Here is a 24,288-nt window from a genome sequence, read left to right as displayed (position 1 = left end):
TTTTTTTTTTTTTTTTTTTTTGGTCTTCCATTCCAAAAACATTATTTTTCCATCAATTTTTTTATGTGAATTGTTTCATTTCTTAGTTAACATATGGTAAAATATCATTCAATAACTCCAAATATTTGCAGTATTATGGCCCATGTACATTTATAGGCAGAAGCACCCTCTGAACCTTGTCTTCCTCGGACTTTTTACGACTACACTTAGCCTCACAGTTGGCGTTAGCTGTGCTAACACCGATGGTTAGTATCTACAGTAAACTGTTCAGACTTGCTAATAAGATGTAAGCTTGATTAAATGTCCTGGTGATGATCAAAATCTATGATTCTGTGGTGTGGTGATTGCAGGAAGGATCGTGCTTGAAGCACTAATTTTGACCTCAGCAGTAGTTTCTTCCTTAACCGGGTACACCTTCTGGGCCTCAAAGAAGGGCAAGGACTTCAGCTATCTTGGACCATTCTTGTTTACTGCCCTAATGGTCCTCGTCCTTACTAGCTTCATCCAGGTCATTTTCTGCCCCTTTACTCCACAGTGGCTCTATTGACTCTAGCTTCTTATATATCACTTTTACCATGCTGGGTACCGTCAATAAAATTTAACTTAACTTCGACCAAATCATTAGCTCTAAGTGTTTACTGTCCTAATGATCCTTGTCCTTACTAGCTTCATTCTGGTCATTTTCTGCCCCTTCACTCCACAGTGGCTCTAGTGACTCTAGCTTCATATTTATCACTTTTACCACGCTGGGTACCGTCAATAAAATTAACTTAACTTCGACCAAATCATTAGCTCACAAGTGTGTTTACTGTCCTAATGATCCTCGTTCTTACTAGCTTCATTCAGGTCATTTTCTGCCCTTTACTCCACAGTGGCCCTACTGACTCTAGCTTTATATTTATGACTTTTACCTCGCTGGGTACCAACGATAAAATTTAACTGAACTTCGACCAAATCATTAGCTCAAAAGTGTTTACTGCCCCAATGATCCTCGTCCTTACTAGCTTCATTCAGGTCATTTTCTACCCCTTAACTCCACAGTGGCTCTAGTGACTCTAGCTTTATATTTATCACTTTTACCACGCTGGGTACCGACAATAAAATTTAACATAACTTCAACCAAATCATTAGCTCACAAGTGTTTACTGCCTTAATGATCCTCGTTCTTACTAGCTTCATTCAGGTCATTTTCTGCCCCTTTACTCCACAGTGGCCCTACTGACTCTAGCTTTATATTTATCACTTTTACCTCGCTGGGTACCCGCGATAAAATTTAACTGAACTTCGACCAAATCGTTAGCTCATAACTGTATATGTTGTGTATTGTAGGCATTCTTCCCTCTCGGTCCTACCTCCACTGCCGTTTACGGTGGAATTGGTGCGATAATTTTCGCGGGGTACATTATATATGATACAGACAATCTGATCAAGCGCTTCACATATGATGAATACATATGGGCTGCAATAACTCTTTATCTGGATATCCTGAACTTGTTCCTGACCATTTTGCGGATGCTGAGACAGGGAGACAATTAGGCGGACAGAGTTTTCTCTACCTGAACTCAGGCTTCCATCATGCGGTTGCTTTATTATATAAATGCTTAAAAATAACTGTCGGTGAAATAGTACATAATACTCTGAACAACGTTCTTGTTGTTGCCTTTTAGTTTTTATTCTGACTGAATGAAGTTTGATACTTTAGTTCAATGTGTTCACCTAAACTGTGTTATATATACATAATGCTTTGTTTGTAAATTCTTGACCTCATACTTTGGTCCAATTTGCTCAGAGTTCTTGCTTCTTTGTCCTCTTCAGAAGGGATTAATTGGGATTGGATGATATTTGTTAGATTCAGCTTTTTAAAATTAAAAATAAGTCGGATTTGAGAGAATATTGTTTTTTTTCTTTAATTAAAGAAAAAAGGGTATTGAATGATTATGTTGTTGAGATTTAGACATATAGATTGTTTTCAAATATAAGGTTAAATCAATCTGGCTTGAATTTTAAGATTTGTGGTCATGATGTCCTCTTTTTTTTTTTCTTTTTTTTTTTTTTAATATTTAATAATAAATGTTTAATAGGCTCTAAGAATTGCTCGTAGTGACCAACTTGTAAAATGTATGTCTATATCATAAAAGTTGCAAAATGTATGTCTATATCATAAAAGAGGTTCGTCGTTCTTGACCGTGCTTTATATTAGTTCTTATTATTTGAACGAGTAAAAGTTATGTCTTGATCTAAGTGGGAATAGTATTTCTCTTTTGAATGTTCATATAAATTTGAAAAATTCAAACATTTCATTGATAGAGATATAAGAAATTATCAAACAAGAATTTGTCAAACAACAAGCACAGCATCTCACTGTTCGTTGTCTCGTTGTTCTTGGAAAATCTGCTCGTTGTTCTTGAAAAATCCACAAAATAATTATGTTCTCCACAAATTTCCTAAATTTTGAAATATCCAAATTTCTCAATGATAAAGAGATAGGAAATTATCGAACAAACCACACTCTTTCACAAACCAATATCCAAATTTCTCAATGATAAAGAAAGAGATGGGAAATTATCTCACAAACCACACTCCTTTACATTCGAGTCTATTGACGAGAAGGGAGTTTTCTCTTAAAAAAGGCTGACATTCAAATATCAAATATATACCAATCTCGAAATTTATGAATTAAACTTGTAATGTAAGAATATTCTAAGAAGAATAAACTCGTAATTAAACATCAATAAAAAAAAGAATCTGAATGTACTAGTGAAATGAAAAGATTTGATATTTACCTAGTTCATCGATCCTTTCTATTCTTTTCCATTTTAAACCTCTGGTCTAGTAAAATTCTGGTAAATTGCAACCAAATGATCAGTTAAAAAGGAAATCTGATCGGTTTCCTTACAATACCAGCAATTCCTCTCTTCTTGTTTGACCTGTATTTTGCATCTTAGAAGAACGTTGAACAATTCACACTTACTTGAGAGATGGGCAGCAGGCATTTTCTTGGCTGAAAAGTGCCTTCAAGCAATATTAATTACAGACACCTTCAATTTGCAATTTGCAACAACATTGTTTCACAGTAAAGAAAATTATTTATACATTAATAACTTGTGCTTTGGCAAATAATCAATCTCTCGTGCATTTTAGATGCAAACTCACTCAACAGGCATGGTTTCGGGGGGATAAAGCACGACGTGGGAGAACGATTTTATCGAGCAAGGTGTTGGAGGCGTGAAACTCTTTCTATTTCTTTGATGATCAACTCTTTTTCTTCTTCGTACTGTTCGTCTTCAGCACCTGTAATAGAATCAGATACCATGATGAATGAACTTCAACTAGCATAGCATCAAGCATTTAAGAAGAGAGCATATAATGTGACAATAATTCTGCCATTTTAAACTAAGAACCTTTCCCAGGAGAGAGATCATGAAGCAATTCCAGAAGCTTTTCGTGGTTTTTCGCTAGAATAACCTTGATTTCGCGTGGCTTATTAGGATTCGCGACAAAAACCTGCAAAAAAGTTGGACAAAATTATCCAAGTTATAGCCATTATACAATGGCTATCATAGAACCAATTGCCTTGTTCATATTCTAAATATTTCCATTTGATCATCAAGTAGCAGGAATTCACAATGGTTCCCACCATTTTGAGAAGGAACTTTTGTCAGCAACCTCCAAAAGCTCTGAAGTCAAGCCTCTAGGTTACGTAACAATCGAAAATCTCACGTCACTCGGAATCGGATTAGGAGACGGCGAAACGTTCAGGGTATGGAAACATAATGCGGTCACGGAACTCCAGAGATCCCAAATATATATATATATATATATATAATGTTCAGAATTTGAATGTTTATTGAAATTTCATGCTATGGTTAATGTCACTACTTAACAACAGAACTATTTGAACTATTCTCAAGGTGCTGAATCCGGCAGGTTGCTAAACCAGCAAGATGCAAAGAAAAGGCGACTACGACGATAATACATCAACAAGGCAATAATTACGGGCATACCAAGGTCCAAAAAAAGAGCAGCATACAATACCTTGAATATGTGAAAAGCAGACAGTTGGATGTTCTTGCTAGAATCCTGCTTGGAAAAGGCCAAGAATAGGGAAAATGCTTGAGCATCCATGGAAAATAATGCTAGCAAATGTTGAACAAATTGGATAAATTCTATAAGTAGTAATAACTACCTTTAATAGAGTCATCATCACTTTCATATTCCGAACTTCTAGAATGTATCGCTTCATTATTTGTGAATTTGGAGATTCCAATAAGAATTCTGACAGAAGCTGAGCTCAAAAAAACATTTGTCATCAGAACATTGTCTAATTATGTTTATAGCCATATAAAAGGAAATTAAAAAGCCGCCATGAGAATGGACCTTCAATGACTGTCTTCTAGTTACATAATTGGAAGATGTCAGGAGTGTTTCATATCTGTCAAAGAACTGGAAAATAATCTCTCATTATATGACCAAAAACGAAGTCATAAAAAAAAATCAAATAGTAATAACTTGAGGGATAAAAATAAACTCAAAGAAATATGTTCATTTCTATCCCAGAAGAGCAGGGCTCTACACAATTTCATAACTGTTGCCATTTTCGTAACACTATACAGGTCGATTTGGAAATCCAGTCCTTGGATTTAGTCGCTTTTGATTAACATTGGGCTAAATCAATATATTTAAGGAAGAATGGAGGTGAAATAAATTGAACTATGAGGATTAAGACATTCGAAGTGGCAAAATTGAGACTATGAGTAAAATCTAACCGAGTATACATATAAAATGGTCAAAAGAAACGAAACAACGTACCTCAACGTAATGAGCGCCCAAGAAGTTGGAAACTATATTTCCATGTTTGGTAAGCAGGTCCTGCCAGAAATGCACTTGTTTCAAGTTTGCACTATGGATATCAAATCTAACACACTTTGCATCATAAAGAAAACATATAATACCAGCAACTTATGTCTAACCTTAAAAGTAGAAAATGCATCCGATGCAACATCAAAATTTGGTAACTCCACAAACTTGAAGAACAATTCAAAACATGCAGACTCCAATATGTATCTGAGAAATCACTACAAAAATAAACTGTGAAGAAATGAACTCCCTCTTAGAAACTGAAATGACAACTTTCTCATCTAACAATAACTTGCAGTGATTGGAAAATCACACACGTTGAGTTCTCTAAAAGATTTCACATGCGTAACCTTCTGTTCGAATTCATAAGGTAATTTGTTCTAAAAGTGGGGTACGTATTCAACAGAGTTAGTCAAATGGGTTTAAGACACATGAAAATCAAATACAAGTCTTGGACGCTGGGGCAATTTAGAATACATACAGCAACTATGCGATGGATTATTAAATATGAAGAATGAAGGAATGATAGTAGTTAGTGCCAAAAATTCGAGGAAAAAAAATGTAAAAAATATGCAAACATAAGGTTTCTAGACTGTAAAGCATGCCCATACTACGAGAAACGAGTTCTTTCTACTCCAAACTTGTATAATACTTCCTAACAATCTTGTCAGCAAGGACCAACTACGGAACTTCCCTGAATCGTAGAATTTCGTTTCGTACATTATAAAGTAGCATCAACCTATTATCGATGAACAAAGTAACACCAACTTTAGCACATTGTTGAAACCTTGACGGTCAGTTTGAAAAAAGAGCATGCATCTTACTTTGCAAGAGTTGGAAATTTAATGCATTCCCTCAACATGGTTCCACAGTTCACAGCAATCTCTTTGTTGTCATAGCTGCACGTAATAAGTTTCGGGAAAGAAGTAAGCAGACTGCAAATGGTAGTACTGAACTTGTATAGAACCTCCCAAGAAATGATCTTAGCAATTATACAAAATCATTCCATTGTCTACAAGAGAAATTGTTCATGACTTGACACAGATATGAACTAATCCAGGAAGTGATATTCTTGAACTTACCACACAACGAGAAAGTCTAGCAACTCGAAATGATTCTCAATGTACTGTACACAGCAATAAGTGGTGCCAACCTTTTGTTTCAACAATATGGACCAACAAAGGACAAGGTCCTTTCTTGCCTACATCAAGAAACATTGTCAATCTGAAGAATGATTAAGATACACGTTTGTCCTGGCGATTAACTGTAAGAAATGTTAAGACATGACTTACTTCCCATCCAAGAACAGGCAATTTGTGAATTAGAAGATCGATAACACACTCTTTACATATCTCCTCCACTAGCTGTGAAACTTGATCCGCATTCGGTTCAACCTCCGCGTCTCCAATAAGCATACATCTCATAATTACGAAGTTCTTCTCAACTTCTTCCATAGCCTGAGGCAAAGGATCATTCAAATGTTTAAATAATCTCTGATTCTGAGGCGAAGGAATTTCACCAAACAATTCTTGTAAACCTAAAAGTAAGTCCAAATCATCCCCAACCAAAAGAAAAATTGGTTACATAATGCGAGGAAATGAGACTAACCTTTTCAAGAGCTTTAACTTCGACGACGGTTTTGGTATCGAGTGCCATAAGGCTGTCCTTGATGAATCTGGCCACCTCCTGGGGGGTTTTAGGCCTTGATGGCTTGAAGAATGAGAACGACATGATCTATAGTGCAAATCAAGTTCCTACCGTCGTTCCTCAACTTTTTCCCTGGCGATCTTAGGTGAATTCTTCAGAATTAGCAGAACCGCAACGAATCAAAGAAAAGCAGAAGCGCCGCAGGTCGGAGTCTTCTTCTTCTTCTTCGTCTTCCTCCTGAAGCTTCTCTGTTGTTCCGTATTCGATTGTCCGTGTAAAATTCTGACGGAATCTTCAACCAAACATTCACATTTTTTCAATCTTCAATAATCAAATCAATGAAAACCAAAAAAGAATAACGTTGCATTATCATTCCCGAGTATAGCGTATGCTTACGAAATCGACGATGGAACTCGACGAGGGAAGAACAATGCGGGCTGTTTGGTTTAACCAATTGGATGATCTTGTCATGGACAGACTTGAAGCGACGTCGTTTGGATGGTTGTCAATTTTCCGATGCATCGGTTTGACCTAACGATTGTCGTCCTCCCTTTTAATTCTATTAAATAAATACATAAATGCATAATTATGTGGGTTTTATTATTATTTATTTTTAAGTTCTATTCTCCAATCATTTAAAGTATTTTTATTTATTATTATTTTTAAATACTATTAATTATTTCAATCATTCTATATAATACACTTTAAATTATTAGTTTTTAAATCCTTATGAAAATTTATTTTTGTTAAAAAACTTATATAATTTTAAAGAAAACGAGATTCGAGTTTAATTGTGTTTTAACTCTAGTGTCGTTATCTTTAAAGTTGTGTAGAATATTAGGAGTGTTTATATGATCATAGAACTCGACCAATTTAGACTATCAACTAAACCATAGTGGCTGAGTTGGACTGAAATTTCTGATTAATTCCGCTATTTACATCTTTTTTATCAGGTCAACTCAATCAACTCAAAAATTAGAATTACAATACAAAAACCCTATTTTAAAAATTAATACTAATATTAAAAATATTTTATATTTATAATTAATATTAGTCAGATAACTTATAAATGTTTGATTTTAGTAATTGTTTTGTAGGAAAAATAATATTTTAATTGATTTTTTCTCAGAAAATTGTATGAGACGAAGGGAAAGTTACGGGGTGGACACGTGGACACATGGCGTGCTGGCAGTTATCAACAGAGACAAGGGTATTATGGTAAATTACTTATTTCCCTCTCCAGCCAAACCGCCGACTCCACCGATCCTCCAGATATAAATGCCTTCCTCCGATTTCCCTCCGCGCTTTTATTTCTGCTTCTTTCTGATGCCAACAAATTCCGGTCTGAAATTTCAGCGACGAGAGATTGAAAGTTCATCGTACTCGATGCGTGGCCATGATTGGATCAATACGGTTCTTCCTGACGAACTAATCGTTGAGATCTTCCGGTACCTTGACTCGAAGCTGAGTCGAGATGCTTGTTCTCTCGTCTGCAGGCGTTGGCTCAAGCTCGAGCGCCTCAGCCGAACCACTCTGCGAATTGGCGCAACGGGTAGCCCCGACCTTTTTGTTCAGCTCCTTGCTCGTCGTTTCGTCAATGTAAAAAATGTCCACATTGACGAGCGCTTGGCGATATCTCTCCCCCTCCATTCAGTAAGCCATTAATTTTGACCTCAATTGTCTACTTGATATTCATTTAGGCTTATGGATGATGCCATTTCTGAGTTTTTAGGATTGGAATTTTGCTTGTTGGTTTGATTTCACGAGTGTATTGTGTGTAATTGGAGAATTTGATCCGCTTATCGAGTACTTTGGAGAGTGAACTGGAATAGTGCTCATATAAGAACACATCGTTGGGGAATAGTGGTGTGCATTTAGGTCAGAAGAAAAGGAGAGAGTAATTGGCAGAGTGGTTCAATGTTACATAGGGGACTTTACCGTGCAAGTTTGATTTAGGCCAACCCAACCCATCCTTTTTTGCTAGAGAGCTCGAGAAACTGTCTTATTCAGGGAGCTGAAATTCATTGCTAAGGTTTTTGCGTCAAAACTTTGAAGTTTTTTTAATTTCATCAAATTGAACCCCCGATTTGGGCAAATCACCTTTGTTTGTTGAGTTACTATCTTATAGATTCATAAATAGGCGTAGCATTTTATAATCCTTAGGTGCTGGTTTTTGTTGTGGCAACGTTTTCACGTGCTGGGTTTGAATGTTCTTATAACCACTAAATTGGCTGGATTATGGATACTATGTTGGTTGTTTTGGACGATCAATTCATTAGCTTTTTGGGTCATTTTTGTGATGATATTAACTCCTCTGATTGTTTAATTGTAAAGATTTCATTTAATGAAACTAAAAGTTTGAGCTTGAAATTGAATAAGCATTGTAAAAATGTCAAAATTTTATTGGGAATGTCTATGCAGGGAAGAAGACGGCGCAATGAGGTCATGCGCTTGCCATTTAAGTCACATCATGCAATTCATAATACCGGGACTGAAGGTGCGGCAGAGTCTTCTTGCCTGTCTGATGCTGGGCTAATTGCCCTCTCCGTAGGTTTTCCGAACCTTGAGAAACTGAGTTTAATTTGGTGCTCGAATATTTCAAGTCAGGGCTTGACATCCCTTGCTGAGAAGTGCAAATTTTTGAAGTCACTGGATCTACAGGTAATTCGTAGTCTAGTTTCCTAATTTATTGAAGAAAAATCCCTAAATCACGGATGTGAACTTTTAGTGGAATTGATAGCTTGAAATTCATTTAAAGAACCCTTTTATTATTCTAAAAATAGTTGTTATAGATGTTTTTCCAGATAATCAAGAATCATGTCCCTGGTCTTTTACTGTTGCGTATCTACTGCGTTCTGCAGTTATCTTTTCGAAACTCAACTCATTTTGGTGGCACATCACATCTTTTCCTTTTCTTTTCACCTTCTTGTTTTTGGTAACTGTGGGTGTTCATGCTTGGTGACGCCTAAACATTTGGTGACAGCTAACATGCTAGATATTTAATATCCTAGGTAGGAAGGTGGCCACCATGGTTTGGCATGTCCATTTCCTTGCATTGTGTCATTTAACATTTATACATCGAAATGGCTTCAGAAAAGACAGATGGCACAACCTGCTTATACACGGTCTTCACTTATTGAAGTACTTTCACTATAGACAGATGGCACAACCTGCTTATACACGGTCTTCACTTATTGAAGTACTTTCACTATAGAACTTGGTCTCTTTCGTGACCAACGGCTTTATCCCAGTGGGATAGCTGAGTTGGCAATATATAAGTGTAGTAGCTGAAAGTATTTCTGAGTCAGGCTTTTGACTGGAATTTTGTAACGTAATGGGGTTTCTTCGGCTGGAATTGCTAGCTGATGTCTAGCTTTACTGAATCAGAATTTATTTTAAGATTAACTATGTCTGGAGGTTTGTATCAATAATAATCATAGTTTCCCCAATGCATTGCCACCCATGCCTCTTATTCTCAAGGTTACTTACAATATAGGTCAATGTTCCTTCTGAGAAGTATTTGTTCTACTCTGATGTTTCCTAGGGTTGCTATGTTGGGGATAGAGGTGTAGCTGCAGTTGGGGTATTCTGTAAACTACTCAAAGATGTAAATTTTCGTTTTTGTGAAGGGCTGACTGACGTTGGTTTGGTTGAATTATCCCGTGGCTGTGGGAAATCATTAAAATCATTTGGTATGGCTGCTTGTGCCAAGATAACGGATGTCGCACTAGAAGCTGTAGGCATGCACTGTAAATATCTGGAGTCCATATCGCTAGATTCAGAAGTTATCCATGACAAAGGGGTGCTTTCTCTTGCCCAAGGATGCACACTTCTTAAAGTTTTAAAGCTACAGTGTACAAATGTCACAGACGAAGCTTTGGTAGCTGTAGGCTCCTTGTGTCCTTTTCTGGAACTATTGGCTTTATACAGTTTTCAGGAATTTACAGACAAGTAAGTTTCTTTTAAACAGGAAAAAAAAACTCTGATTATTTCTGTCTACACACTTCATTTTTATGATGATCTATTACCCTTTTTTGAGTAAGCAGCTTCTTATTTGAAGGCCAAGGAATTATTATAGTATTTGGGGATTTTTCCCCTTGGTTTAAGATTACAGATGCAGGGTTTGAGTTCATTGAGCACTGAACATTATGTTTGATATTCTTCTCCAAATGATGTGTGTGTTAATGGTTGACAGATACCAGCATCAGGAAGAATCTTGATCTCAGCATTCTTCATTTATTTACCCACCCACATTTTTCTAATGATTCAGGGGATTACGTGCCATTGGAGTAGGCTGCAAGAAGTTAAAGAATCTCACTCTAAGTGATTGTTATTACCTGAGTGATATAGGCTTGGAAGCAGTTGCAGCTGGTTGTAAAGGACTAACACATCTTGAAGTTAATGGCTGCCACAACATTGGAACCATGGGACTTGAATCCATCGGAAAATCTTGCCCGTACTGTTTCTTTCGAACTCCTGAAAATTTTTCTAGAATATTCAAATGGATGTATTGTCTAGGTTTATTATCTAAATACTTGCATTACCCTTGTTGTTGGGTGGGTTCTTTCCATGGAGCGATTCTCATTTATAGCAAGCGTCCGACTGGTGTATCAATGGCCGTTCCTGTTTAATCACAGTAATTTTTCTCCTGGTCATTATCTGGTTTTTGTTGTTTCTATCTGAATCTCTCTTCATTTTCCCTATCTTGCAGCCAGCTCACTGAATTGGCTTTGCTGTATTGCCAAAAGATTGTTAACTCTGGTCTTCTTGGAATTGGTCAAAATTGCAAGTTCTTACAAGCTCTCCATTTGGTAGATTGCTCGAAAATTGGAGACGAGGCAATATGCGGTATAGCCAAAGGATGCAGAAATTTGAAGAAACTCCATATTCGTCGATGCTATGAGGTCTCTGTCTCTCTCTCTCTCTCTCTCTCTCTCTCTTGTCTACTGCATCAATCATATAAATCATTATTACACTCTAGTTTTTGCTTCAATTTTATTTTTAATAAATATATCGATATATTTTAGTCTTACTGCTGTTCTCAGTGATCATAACCAGATTGAGTTTAGCAGGATGGCTGCCCAAATTAGTTGTTTTTTTTTCTGAAAAAGAGAAATAAAGAACAACTAATATCATCGTTTATATTATCGATTATCGATTATCTCAGTGACACTTCGAAAATTTGTAGTTCGCATACAATGGTGAAAGTTGGCGACAATTTATCTATTGAGTTTAATGTTGGGCGTTCACTTTCAGAAACCATAGAATTTGATTTTCGTATATCTGGTCTTTATACGAAATAATCAAGAATACTATTTTGTAGAAGGTATTATCTGTTCATTCAATTGATAAAACAAGTTGGATGTGGTTGAGCTTTATATGCTGCATTAAGATATGACATTCTAGTGGGAAGGAAGAAGTTTCACTATTAATGAAGTGTTTTCTTTGGAGCTAGATTGGGAATGCAGGAATTATAGCTGTTGGAGAGAATTGCAATCTCCTCATAGATTTGAGCCTCAGATTTTGTGATAGGTACATTCTTATCCCCCTCCTTGCCTCCCTCCCTCAACATCTCATGGTTTTAATTTTTCGTAGGGTTGGCGATGAGGCGCTTATTGCCATCGGCAAGGGATGTTCCCTTCATCAACTGAATGTTAGTGGGTGCCACCGCATTGGTGACGTCGGAATCGCAGCCATTGCTAGAGGTTGTCCCCAATTGTGTTTCTTGGACGTAAGCGTTCTTGAGGTATGCCCCTCGTTCTCTCTCTGAAGGCGAGACTCGAAGTGTACGTTTTAGTCGAAATGAACTTCTCAGAATCTGCTAGTACTTATCCAAACAAAATCAATATCTTTGGACAGAACTTGGGAGATATGGCAATGGCTGAGTTAGGAGAAGGCTGCCCCTTGCTTGAGGACGTGGTACTGTCTCACTGTCACCAGATAACTGATGCAGGTATAATGCATTTAGTGAAGGGGTGCTCGATGCTCGAATCGTGTCACATGGTCTATTGTCCCAGCATTACCGCAGCTGGGGTCGCCACTGTCGTTTCTAGCTGCCCCAACATAAAGAAAATTCTGGTCGAGAAATGGAAGGTGAGTGAGAGAACGAAACGACGTGCGGGCTCAGTTATTTCCTACCTTTGCGTGGACCTCTAAATCACATTCTCGTGTTCGTGTTCGTGTTCATGATGGTTAAGTTCCAGTAAGACGTTATCTTGCTCCATCTAATTCTGTTATTGTTTCACTTTTCCGCTGCCATTGGTTGTTGTTTTGTGCTGTATCTTTCATTTTAATATTTAAATGCAAAAGAAGACAACATGGGAGCAATGGTTTTGTCAAGAGAGAATATTGGCAGAGCTATTGATGCTTTACCTAATTATCATCGTTAATAATAATAATTTATAGAGTACAATTAAGCGGCGATCTTAATGCCTCAGTTCTAGCATGAACGAAGAATGAATATTCTTCTTCAAACAAAGGTTTTAAGGGTATTACTTCTTTTATCTTTTTACTATTATATTTTATCATTTTTTTTTTTTAGTTTTACGTGAGAGTTGTCTACCTACTCGTGCTCCTACTTCGATTGGAGGTCAATAAGTGTGGTTCGTTGGAAAAAAGGTCGTCTATCTTTATATGATGTGTGAATTGCTTAGCGAAGCACTATTAGATATATTTGTATTTCATCAGTCATATAACTCTATTTGCTAATGTCATGATCATGCTTTCTAAAGCGTGTTGTCTATGGTTGCATGTTGGATGTCCCAGTCGTGTTTGTCCAAGGCGTGTTCATGACCGTATGTTCGTTTCAAATCCCTTTTACATGCTTAGATAGGTTTTTACTATTTCATGTTGTCTCAATAGAGAGGTGTATGATTGTTCGCCAAAATTATGTCTATATTCATCAGCTAAAATGCCCTTGAAATGTACTATAAAGGAATGTGGCTAATTGTTAATTCTTTCCATCTGTGTTATATATTATTAAAACTTTTGTTGTCTAATCGCTTTTAACTTATAACATTGTTTTTTTTTTTCAAATTACTTTTAGCATATTTCTAAAATATTTCTTTCAAATGTGACTCGAGTCTCGAGCATACGCCAACGTTGTTTGTGAAGTTTGAATTTTTTACCGGCTAACTTGTTCGCTGAGTTATAACAAGTGTCGTACAATCATCAAGAGTTATAACAGCGAACAAGTGTCGTACAATTTCATTTTAATTTTGGGATCATTCACACCATATTAACTTTATTAACTTAAATTTAAATTTCAGGTCATAATTTGATTAATCTAAATTTAGTTTGGCTGAAAAATATTAATTTTCCCTATAACTCAACATGATAGAAAATTTCACTTTTACTGCAAAATAATTTACTTTAAATTTGGAATTTTCTTTTTTTATGGATTTGCCCGTTGCAAAACGAATAGACAACACCGCTCCCTGTCGTTCTGCATCCAACCTTATATAAGCCATTCTTCGGGCCGTTATTGAGCACCCGTCGCGGAGAAGAAGCCAGTGCCTGATGGTTGCAGCATCAGAGCCATTTGGATCTTCAGCGATTTCGACGCTGGTATTTTCTCCAGGTTATCATTTCCTCATCTGATTATCCTTGAGTGAGAAGAATCGTTGTTGTTTGGATTATTCTTTTTTCAGTTTCATGTTTAATTTCTGTGGCGTCGCAATTGAATAGCTTGATCTTTTCTTTTTATTTTAGAATTTTTCCGTTTGTTTTCCTTTCGAATTAGCGATGCCTGCTTGTATGATGAATACTTGTTTTTTCTTTCCATGGAATCGTACTCGAAAGATGGAATTACTTTCTCACTGTTAACTTGCTTTTGATTTTGATGTTTCGGTGGATATTTTTGATGAGGCATTTCAGAGGTTGAATGCGAGAAAAATTGCTGCAAGGCAAACGATGTGGTTGTATATTTTCTTCATATTTCAATAGCCTAATCTCCGAGATTCCACCTCTATTTGATTCTCTAACTGCTTCTTCCACGCGAGATCAAGAAAATACAGTTTGCTTTTGGCTTTCCTTTACAGGAGGTTTCCAGTGGTGGAGAGGCGGTGGCGAACAGCATGCAAGACCGAGAATGGTAGATGTACTTCAGACGATCTCACGTCTAGCGTGTCTCCAGTACTTTCGAATGATTCTGAGTTAGCTGCTGCATTTGTTGAGAGAAGGAAGAGGTTAGTTGAGATTGTTCACTTCTACTCCTATATATTTTTTTGCTTGTTCAAAAACTAGTTAGGAAGTAATTTATTCCTTCCTTTCTACTAAGTTGATGGCCTAGTTGTAGTGCACAAGCTTTTATGTCACGGTTGTGATGTGCGTCAATTGGAAAATCAATCTATAGCAAGTTTATGTCATCATTAAGTGTGTGCTGTGATCTTATTCTCCCAAAACTTTGTCATCACTAAATGTAATATCGATCTAGCACATACAGTAGTTTTTCTGGTGTCACTGGTTTGAGGATGTGCTAAATATAAGGCATTGTCATCAATAAGTGTGTGTGTAGTATTGTTCTCTTCTCACTATTCTTCGTCATCAATTAATGTAATATCAATCTACCTCGTGCAGTAGATTAACAGGTGGTTGCTGGTCTCATGATTTTAGTAAATGCAAATCTTTGTCGTCACAACGTGTGTGGTTTGATATTGTTCTCACAAAGTATTCTGTTATTGCTTTTGACGAAGGCTGAATGCATAAAAGAATTATGGAAATATGCTGTAATTAGTTGTTATGTTCGTTAAAATTCAAAAAAAAGAATTTGTGGTCATATAAAGAAAGTTCTAATAAAGACTGCCTGATGTTTCCTTCCCCTTTGCAGGGTCTAATAAGACTCACATTGAGGGATTTTCATTCCATCCTTGTGCCCAAGTTCCTGAACATGGCATAGATAAGCAAGCTGTGATGTTTCCTCCCCCACTTGGTAATTTTGTTTTAATGCGTTATCAGGCAATGTGTGCTTTTTGGCCTCCTGTTAAAGGATTTTACCAATTATTCATGGTCTCTGAGGATAAAGGTGCTTTTTTGTTCAAGTTGTGCCTGATGGAAGGTTATAAAGCTCCTCTGTCTATGGAATTCTGTACTGTAACTATGCCCTTTCCTAGAAGAAGGATTGTATCTTTCGATGGAACTCCTTCAATTGGAACAGTTTCTACTACCGAGCATTCAGTTGAGTGGAAAATTTTAGCAACTGGACGAGGGCTCTTGGGAAAAAGTGTTGAGGCAACTTTTCCTGGAACTATTAGGTTTTTCACCCTGGCAAATCCGAAGCTTGCATTCTTCAAGTTCTGCCTCTTCTAGTGTAGAGGAGGCAGATAGTGATATCGAGGCTGAGAGCGCAAGCGATGTGGTCAGTATTGAGGAATTTTTAATGGAGAAAATGAGCAAGGATCATCTTCCTCCAGTCGAACTAGAGGAGCCATTTTGCTGGCAGGCATACAATTATGCGAAGGTAAACTCTTCTTCTGTACTATTAAGCATTACAACGTTTCATTGCTTAGACTTGAGCTCAATCTTGTTATAACGTTCTCACGCCAACATTCTCCCATCATCGCAAGTTGAATGTCCTCATGTTTCCTACCATTATCATATATTTGCTGCCATTATCATTTATTCTGCCATCCTAGAATGTTGTAGACATGTTCTGTCCCCATAGCTCGCGAGTTTCTATACTTTTACTCCAGATGGGTGTTTCAGCGAGTTTAATACACACACACGCACACACATATATATAACAACTCAAAAATGGATGGAATGTTGAATTTGTGCAAGGATTGATCATGGTTTTGAAAATATTTTCTCCAACCCATTGTAATTTTCATATGATTTAATTCCACTTTAGATATAGCTTGAATGTCATGGCATGAAACCTTCTGCATCTTCCTCTTGCCTTTTGCTCGTGTTAAAAATCATGGTTTTATATAATTATCTTCGTGTGGTTAACAAGGTGGAAATACTTAGTGAAATGCCCTACTTATCTGTGCTTGTCTGATGGTATGTTGGGATTTTTTGTCTACTTATTTGGTAGTTCTACTTAAAACAAAACTGCTCCTGACGATCATCAATATTTTTTCTTTTGTTATGTCTCATATGTTCACAAGGCATCGTACGCACATCTCGTAGATGGGTAATCCCATATTTAGGATTAATGATGGTTGGCTGGTACCAATTTGAGACGGTGTATAGCAAGTTGACTGGAACGCTTACTTTTTATGAATTCTGATTTCAGGTATCCTTCAAGATTTTAGGGGCATCATTATCAGGAATATCTGTCGATCCTAAATCTGTGAGTTTCTGATTGTGCTATGTAGATTTTATCCTCCTTTAGTAAGCTAGGCCACTCCTTGCGACAGTACTAATGGGTGGATTCGACTGTCGATAGCATGCATTTATCAGTACATATAGATATTAAATCAGTATGGTTTTAGGTTTAGTTGACATAAATGAAGTTTCTTTTTCAGAGTAGTTAGAGCTTGCTTGCCCAAAGTCACTCAACTTGTCGAGTGTTATTGACCTACCCTCTCTATTTTCACTATTGGGAAGATAAAAGTGTTATTGACCTACACTCTCTTCTCAAAGACAACTTGAGTGTTATTGACCTACACTCTCTATTTTCACTACTGGGAAGACAAAAGTGTTCTACACTCTCTTCTCAAAGACAACTTGAGTGTTATTGACCTACACTCTCTATTTTCACTACTGGGAAGACAAAAGTGTTCTACACTCTCTTCTCAAAGACAACTTGAGTGTTATTGACCTACACTCTCTATTTTCACTACTAGGAAGACAAATTGACCTACACTCTCTTCTCAAAGACAACTTGAGTGTTATTGACCTACACTCTCTATTTTCACTACTGGGAAGATAAAAGTGTTATTGACCTGCACTCTCTTCTCAAAGACAACTTGAGTGTTATTGACCTACCCTCTCTATTTTCACTACTGGGAAGACAAAAGTGTTATTGACTTATACTCTCTTCTCAAAGACAACTTGAGTGTTATTGACCTACACTCTCTATTTTCACTACTGGGAAGACAAAAGTGTTCTACACTCTCTTCTCAAAGACAACTTGAGTGTTATTGACCTACACTCTCTATTTTCACTACTGGGAAGACAAAAGTGTTCTACACTCTCTTCTCAAAGACAACTTGAGTGTTATTGACCTACACTCTCTATTTTCACTACTAGGAAGACAAAAGTGTTATTGACCTACACTCTCTTCTCAAAGACAACTTGAGTGTTATTGTCCTGTACTCGTAAAGACAACTTGAGTGTTATTGTCCTGTACTCGTAAAGACAACTTGAGTGTTATTATCCTATACTCGTAAAGACAACTTGAGTGTTATTGTCCTATACTCGTAAAGACAACTTGAGTGTTATTGATCTATACTCATAAAAACAAGTTGGATGTGATTAACATACACTCTACAACTTGAGGGGAATGTTGAGATATAATATTTTGAGAATATATTATTTATGGAATATATCTTAATATTCTCTCCTTTATGATTTAATTTATAATATATTTTATTTTATTCTCAATATTTAATTAGTTTATATTTTCTTTATTGGTAGGTATTAATTGTTAGTTTGTATCCTATTTAAAGCTTGTAAATATCAATGTCAACACTTTCAATCCAATTCTATTTCTCATTGTATAACATGAAATTAGGGGTTGTTAGGGTCCAAGATGAATTTAGAAGATAGTGATTCTTATGTTATTATTTTGATTAGTCATTTCATTGTCTTAATATTTTGATAGAAAAATATGCTCTTGAAAAAGAGACGACGACCCAATTCACCGCTGGAGTTCGCCTGAAAACGGGCGTCGAGTACTCCAATTTAGCGCCAAATTGGTGAGTGCTTGAAATTATCTCCATGCGCACACACAAGATAAGGGTAAAATTACCACTCTACCCCTGTTTCCTATTGTACGTCTTTGTTTCGAAAATTATTTTAAATACTTATTTTGTTTGCAAATTTTTATAACTCACATCCTTTTCTAATTTAATAAAAAAAATAGACATTTTAGGTGGTATTCATAGAATAAATTCCTTAATTCGAGGTTGATTGTTTTTTTTTTTTTTTTTTTGAGATAATAGGAATTTTATTTAAAGATTTTTAAAATTGTACAATCTAAAAAAAACCTTGAACCCATACGTGTTTCTGTGGTCTTAGTGTAACAGGTTTGTCTGAAAATTATACGTACCTATTTTTTTCCACCGCGTTATGCATTTCGTGTCATTGCCCTTCGTCCGGCTTCGATTTGTCACGTAAGAAGATAAGGCACATAAGCTAATGATTACATAAGAACACCAAAAAAATCATTGTGCTATATTTTCTTTTTGTTAATATATTTATATATTTTATTTTCATTTGGAAGCAGTGTGCACCTGCTTGTCCTGTTCTCATTACAGTGCATGCAGAGAAGCTTTTTGGTACCCTCTAATTGCACTTGTCTGCCTGGTTGGTCATCTGGTGCCCCTCACAATCAGCCTCTGGCCTTCTTAAGGTACGCCTCGGTACACTTATAAATTCTATAGACTTCCTCGCTTGTCTCCAAGCCTGCCATAATAGAATAGATAGGCGAAGCAGCCAATAAATAGCTGTATGTTCTCGCCTATCGATAGTTAGTAGGTTGTTTTCAAGCTCAAACCATTGGAAACGGAATTGGTATTCTCCGCCCCCGCCAAATCTAGTCTAGAGAGAGAACTGAAAGAGAGAAGGAACCAAGATCAGAGAAAATGATCTTAGAGACCTAATAATTCAAACATATTTTTCAAAATAAAAAATTATTTGAACTTTTACAAAAATAAAGGGAAAATGGATTTAAATTTATTGATTAATGCATTTTTAAAAAGTTTAAATCTGTTTTATTCCTGAACTTTCATAGTGCACTCCTTTATGGTTCCCAAACATTCAAGTGATATGTTTTTGTGTCTAAATTTTTGTATCCTTTTAATTTTATATTTGTAAATCATTTTATCTAGAATGCGTGTGCTTTATTTTATTATTTTTTTTGTTGGACGATATAAACTTGTAAGCAACTGCTTGAATAAAGTAAAAATATATTTATGTTTAATTTGTAATGAATGTTTGGGAACCACATTTTAAGAAATTGAAATGAAATTTATATGAAAGTTCAGGGTCAAAACAGTATTTAAACTTATTTTTCTAATTCTATATAATGTAGATTTTTTTAAAAAAATATATTTTCGAAAATTTGCTATATTTTTTGAGATAATGAAAGGAGGAGATCGTGTTTATTGTCACAATTTTTAACCTAGCAAACATGTTATCGTGAGAATTTGGACGACGTGAAAAATGTCGGTGTTTGCTTGTTTGCAAGGAATGTTTAAGAAAACGTGAGCGTTGAGAGATTTTTTAAAAAGAGTTTGAAAGTAAGCTTGAAAGTTGTTATACGGGATATAAGTAAAGAAAGACACGTCATAGCTTATAGTTCACGTAGTAAGAATTGACAACTAGTCGCATCTCTTATAGTACATTTTGGGGTATTTTAGTCAAGTTTAGATATGATTGTGGTGAATGATCATAAACTCCAGTAACAGAGTGTAACGACCCAGATTCACCGCTAGCAGATATGGTCCGCTTTTGGGTTTTCTCTTTCGGGCTTCCCCTCAAAGCTTTAAAACGTGTCTGCTAGGGGAAGGTTTCCACACGCTTATAAATGGTTAGCAGATATGGTCCGCTTTTGGGTTTTCTCTTTCGGGCTTCCCCTCAAAGCTTTAAAACGTGTCTGCTAGGGGAAGGTTTCCACACGCTTATAAATGGTGGTTTGTTCTCCTCCCCAACCAATGTGGGATATCACACAGAGCATGAAACAGTAAGGACATATTTAAGATGCTTGGAATGAGCATGCAGTCATAGACAACACATCCTAGACAAGTTTGATCGGAACATCCGACATGCGACCATAAACATGCTTTAAACCAACACGATCACGACACTTATTACTCGTAATTATTAATGATGTTAATCTTATTTGCTAGAAGGCTAGAAGAAAAAGGAAAAGAAAATGCATATTTAGAGTTCCAAGATGTGGGCAATGCCACCATTTTCGATGTTAAATATTCATAGGAAAGAAGAAGAAATCTAAATTGGGGTTTGGGTTGAGACCTCGTGAGAAAATGTTAAAAAAAAGAACAATGGCGGATTTTGGAAAAAGTAATTCCACTTTTGGGTTTGGAACAGAGGGAACATGATGCCCTCATTGCTTACACTCTCTATTTCCATTCTAATATTACTTTCCATATCTCTCTCTCTCTCTCTCTCTCTCTCTCTCTCTCTCTCTCTCTCTCTCTCTCTCTCCAGGCCCATTATTGTGGGCCCAGTAGGGTTTGGAAAAGCAATAGGCTTACCTCTCTCTTTCTCTCTCAAACCCTTTGTAGGCCCACAAAAATACCATAAAACGACAGCGTTTTATGTCAGCAACTTAGTGAAAAGAAAGCCCAAGTGAGCCACTAGGGAAATTACTTTACCTTTAGGCAAAATTTTCATCTTAAATTAAAAATTGTTTTCACTTAAATTTTAGGGTTTAGGGTTCGTCTAAACATTTTAAAAGGTATCAAATTTCGCTCGTCTTTCAATTTTATCAAATTTGACCCTCGACTTTGTTAAATATTGTTATTTCTATTTCTATTCATTTTTCATCAAATTACGTACTAGTTTAACCAAAAAATATTTAATTTTATAAACTCGTTAATTTTAATAATATTTCAAAAATTGAAGTTTAATTAGTGGAAATTAGCAACTTAATAACTTTGTCAAAATTAACAAATTTTAATAAATAAATAAAAATTGCAAGTTTTTTTTTTATTTTTGTAAATACTAATATTTTGAAGCTTAAAATTCCAATAATAAATTTAGAAACTTGGATTGGAGTCATTGGTGTTGGGTTTGTGGGGGGAGTGTAAAAGGCGATTTCCACAAATCTGGTATCTGACAAATCAGTAGTTTAAAATAAACACCAAATGGTCCAACACCTTGTATTTCTTTTTTAATAACTAGATAGTGGATAATGGGAGCTTAAAATATAGCGGATATAGCATGGTCCTCTTCGTGTAAGGATTTTCAACATTCACGTGAAAGGATTTTGAGTCCTAATTATGGGGAAAGATTCTCGTATTAACTCTTATATCCTCATCGGTTTTGCATAGAAAAAAAATATATATTAAAAATTAATAGTCTAGCTTCTATTATAAATATTCCTCCACTCTATTAAATTTTTCATCGAAAAAAATCAAGAAATCTCATGCAAAGCGAATTACAAAAGTATTCTATAGAGTTTCTTGTAACATCTTATATATTAGTTTTAATGAAAGTGCGAGTAATTTTCAAAAAAAAAAAAATTGTGGTCAACAGTTCTAGGGTTTTCCACTAATATATATATTTTGAATATATATATTAGTTTAAGAGTCGAGACGTCATAATTAAAGAAAATCAAGAGCCTCCGTGAATAAATTTGGCTATATTGTTCGTTTAATTTATGAACTTTTAAAGGTAGGTATATATATATTCTTAAGTTTTTTTTTTCACCATATCTCTAAACTTTAAAAATATTTAATAGATTTTTAAACTTTTTAATTTTGTATTTTGTTGGTCTCTTATATATTAAAAATTTTAAAAAGAATATTCACAATTTTATGTTTAATAAAACTTTAAAATTTTAATTTTTTATTCTATATATATATATATAATATTTTAATGTTGAATAAGTCTAAAATAAATAAATTTATTTATTATTATTTGAGGTAACAGAAGAAATGTTAATGAGAGAAACGAGAGAACAGTACACATAAATGATTGGTTGTAAGACAAAAGACATAACGTGAAGTTCCATAAATAAATAAATAAATAAATATTGAAGTGAAGAGGAGAAAAGAACAAGGCATGGGATGAGAGAGAAGGCACGCTGTTGATAGGCTTCCAGAGCCCAAGGGATAAGGGATAAGGGCCAAAATCATACTTCTTTGCGTGGTGTACTCGAGTTAGATTCTCATTTTAACATCTTACAATTCCAAAAATATTTAAATTTGTTAATACAATCATCACCCAACTCAACTCGTTAATTTAAATTTGTTACTCGCACTGTTATAATTAGATCGATTATGCTAAACAATCACACTTGACTAAGATCCGTTAGCGTAATTGACAAAATGATGACTTATTGAACTTCTTTTTATCCAAAAGTCGGTCGAATTGGATGGGTTCCACACTCTAGAACGTCAAATGTTATAGGTAGTTGGGTTCTCTTTCAACCAACCCTTTTGATATGATAGACTCGATCACCTTTCCCCTATCAAAATCGACATTTCTCATTTGTTAGTTCGAGACTTGGTAGTTGCCTAACCGTAGATCCAATTTCTCGGGGTTGAATATTCAGGACGTTCTTTGATTGTTGTAGTTGTTGGATGATGAAAGTCCCACATCGACTAATTTAGGGAATGATCATGAGTTTATAAACAAATAATACTCTCTCCATTAGTATAAGATCATTTGAGAAAACTGACAACAAACCCATAAGATTTGTACTATTGTGGAGAGTCGTATTCGTGTCATGAATTCTTCCTCTATATAGAGATTAAATTAAATAAAATGGGAATTATTTAGTTGTTAAGAAAATATGTAATTGGGGGAGTGAAATGGGTAAGGCATGCAAGATTGTGTGGCCACCAATATATATATATATTAAAATCTCACTCACTCCTGATCTTTGGTTTGCCTTTCTAAATCTTTCGCCATCCAACAATGTCATCATAAGATACATGCATGGTCTTGTTTTTTGTCGTTTCCCACGTATGATTTGCAGCCTCTCTCTCTCTATATATATATTATATATATATGACCATAAAATTAATTAATTAATTAATTAATTAATTACTCTTTGAAATAAATAAATAAAAACAATATACTCGATTGTGCTAGAACCAGTCACAAGAATTGGCTGCAAAACCAAAAATTCTCGGGAACAGCCCAAAGATTTTGTGGACAATGGAAATAATACAAATATATTTTTAAATTTTCAAACTTTTAATAATAAAAGTAAAAAATACGTTCAAAATTTTGAAAGTATTTAAAAATATTATTAATTCTTAAAGATTAAAAAAAAATTAACATTTTTAAAAATTGAAGGATATTTTTTTAGTTTTTTAAAATTAAAACTATTATTAAAATTTTTAAGTTAAAAAAGGTGGTATGTTTGTGGGCATGTAATAAATTAAGTTAAATTAAATAAAGTTTTCTAAATGACAAAAAAAAAAAAAAAAATTCTATGAGTGTATATTGACCTAACTCTATATAATATCTTTTTACATCATTATAAAATCTGTCTTTAATCGTTTGATGCAATAATATATTAGATATATCGTCTCGCTTCATCGTTAGTAGATATCGTTCGCTTTTGATCTGTTATGTATTATAGTCAGTTTCACGATTTTAAAACGTGTCTACTAGAGATGAATTTTCACATCCTTATAAAGAAAGTGGTGGGAACGAAATATTACTTATAAGAGTATGAAAATCTTTTTTTAGTAAATATATTTTAAAATCATGAAGTTGACAGTGATACGTAACGTGTGTCAAAGTAAGAGTGGATTTCTATTGGAAGTGTTTTAAGGCGTGCAAATTCCTGTATCCATTATATGGCGGCTATCAGCTAAATTGTTGTAGCACTGTGCCGATTGTCGCACAAACACAAGCGTCGCAAAGTGGGGACGACTTGTCGAACTGAAAAAAGACAAAACAGGGGGGGGGGGGGGG

The 24,288-nt window shown here is 35.3% G+C and overlaps 4 protein-coding genes and 1 long non-coding RNA gene across 6 annotated transcripts in view; 4 read left to right on the top strand and 1 right to left on the bottom strand.

The window, feature by feature from the left end:
* LOC111460183 (BI1-like protein) overlaps nucleotides 1–1,721 on the top strand; it is a 3,693-nt gene extending 1,972 nt beyond the window's left edge. Inside the window, exons 2-4 of the mRNA XM_023103317.1 lie at nucleotides 132–245; nucleotides 351–508; nucleotides 1,330–1,721. Of these exons, the coding sequence (XP_022959085.1) occupies nucleotides 132–245; nucleotides 351–508; nucleotides 1,330–1,536 (479 nt within the window). The 3' untranslated portion in view covers nucleotides 1,537–1,721. The remainder of the gene's footprint in view (nucleotides 1–131; nucleotides 246–350; nucleotides 509–1,329) is intronic.
* Nucleotides 1–6,850, top strand: part of LOC111460184 — an 18,543-nt gene extending 11,693 nt beyond the window's left edge. Inside the window, exon 2 of the long non-coding RNA XR_002713387.1 lies at nucleotides 6,669–6,850. This is a non-coding gene — a long non-coding RNA (uncharacterized LOC111460184). The remainder of the gene's footprint in view (nucleotides 1–6,668) is intronic.
* On the bottom strand, nucleotides 2,968–6,844 carry LOC111460182 (calcium-binding protein 39). The gene is made up of 11 exons (XM_023103316.1): nucleotides 6,466–6,844; nucleotides 6,150–6,314; nucleotides 5,940–6,058; nucleotides 5,682–5,756; nucleotides 4,971–5,064; nucleotides 4,810–4,869; nucleotides 4,378–4,443; nucleotides 4,187–4,285; nucleotides 4,036–4,080; nucleotides 3,402–3,504; nucleotides 2,968–3,291 (listed from the first exon to the last, which is right to left on the bottom strand). The coding sequence occupies exons 1-11, from the start codon at nucleotides 6,586–6,588 to the stop codon at nucleotides 3,203–3,205; spliced, it is 1,038 nt and encodes a 345-aa protein (XP_022959084.1). The 5' UTR covers nucleotides 6,589–6,844; the 3' UTR covers nucleotides 2,968–3,202.
* Nucleotides 6,851–7,759: 909 nt separating the features above from the next.
* LOC111460178 (F-box/LRR-repeat protein 4-like) lies at nucleotides 7,760–13,414 on the top strand. Of its 2 annotated transcripts, XM_023103310.1 has the most exons (9): nucleotides 7,760–8,157; nucleotides 8,926–9,165; nucleotides 10,049–10,455; nucleotides 10,775–10,960; nucleotides 11,216–11,408; nucleotides 11,960–12,036; nucleotides 12,100–12,250; nucleotides 12,364–12,706; nucleotides 13,270–13,414. In XM_023103310.1, the coding sequence occupies exons 1-8, from the start codon at nucleotides 7,783–7,785 to the stop codon at nucleotides 12,658–12,660; spliced, it is 1,926 nt and encodes a 641-aa protein (XP_022959078.1). In that variant the 5' UTR covers nucleotides 7,760–7,782; the 3' UTR covers nucleotides 12,661–12,706; nucleotides 13,270–13,414. The 2 variants fall into 2 exon arrangements, with proteins under 2 accessions (XP_022959078.1, XP_022959077.1); XM_023103309.1 differs by lacking the exon at nucleotides 13,270–13,414 and having other exon boundaries at nucleotides 12,364–12,949.
* A 608-nt stretch (nucleotides 13,415–14,022) lies between these two features.
* Nucleotides 14,023–19,262, top strand: LOC111460016 (AP-5 complex subunit mu-like). Its single transcript, XM_023103094.1, has 7 exons — nucleotides 14,023–14,070; nucleotides 14,663–14,690; nucleotides 15,332–15,783; nucleotides 15,821–15,961; nucleotides 16,739–16,795; nucleotides 18,272–18,408; nucleotides 18,896–19,262. The coding sequence occupies exons 1-6, from the start codon at nucleotides 14,023–14,025 to the stop codon at nucleotides 18,326–18,328; spliced, it is 783 nt and encodes a 260-aa protein (XP_022958862.1). The 3' UTR covers nucleotides 18,329–18,408; nucleotides 18,896–19,262.
* Nucleotides 19,263–24,288: the final 5,026 nt, after the last annotated feature.

This window comes from Cucurbita moschata, unplaced genomic scaffold, assembly GCF_002738365.1.
Source record: "Cucurbita moschata cultivar Rifu unplaced genomic scaffold, Cmos_1.0 Cmo_Scf00023, whole genome shotgun sequence".
NCBI classification, from domain to species: Eukaryota; Viridiplantae; Streptophyta; class Magnoliopsida; order Cucurbitales; family Cucurbitaceae; genus Cucurbita; species Cucurbita moschata.
This window is presented reverse-complemented; position numbering and strand designations above follow the sequence as displayed.

What these genes read in the sequence shown, in the direction of transcription:
- LOC111460182 (XM_023103316.1), bottom strand. Translation starts at nt 6,588, where the DNA reads ATGTCGTTCTCATTCTTCAAGCCATCAAGGCCTAAAACCCCCCAGGAG. An exon ending in TGCCTGTTCTTGGATGGGAA is followed by an intron (nt 6,059 to 6,149) that starts GTAAGTCATGTC and finishes TTCTTGATGTAG; the next exon opens with GCAAGAAAGGACCTTGTCCT. An exon ending in TGATGATGACTCTATTAAAG is followed by an intron (nt 4,081 to 4,186) that starts GTAGTTATTACT and finishes TTTTCCAAGCAG; the next exon opens with GATTCTAGCAAGAACATCCA.
- LOC111460178 (XM_023103310.1), top strand. Translation starts at nt 7,783, where the DNA reads ATGCCTTCCTCCGATTTCCCTCCGCGCTTTTATTTCTGCTTCTTTCTG. An exon ending in TTTCAGGAATTTACAGACAA is followed by an intron (nt 10,456 to 10,774) that starts GTAAGTTTCTTT and finishes CTAATGATTCAG; the next exon opens with GGGATTACGTGCCATTGGAG. An exon ending in TCCATCGGAAAATCTTGCCC is followed by an intron (nt 10,961 to 11,215) that starts GTACTGTTTCTT and finishes CCTATCTTGCAG; the next exon opens with CCAGCTCACTGAATTGGCTT.
- LOC111460016 (XM_023103094.1), top strand. Translation starts at nt 14,023, where the DNA reads ATGGTTGCAGCATCAGAGCCATTTGGATCTTCAGCGATTTCGACGCTG. An exon ending in TTTGTTGAGAGAAGGAAGAG is followed by an intron (nt 14,691 to 15,331) that starts GTTAGTTGAGAT and finishes TCCCCTTTGCAG; the next exon opens with GGTCTAATAAGACTCACATT. An exon ending in AGGCATACAATTATGCGAAG is followed by an intron (nt 15,962 to 16,738) that starts GTAAACTCTTCT and finishes TTCTGATTTCAG; the next exon opens with GTATCCTTCAAGATTTTAGG.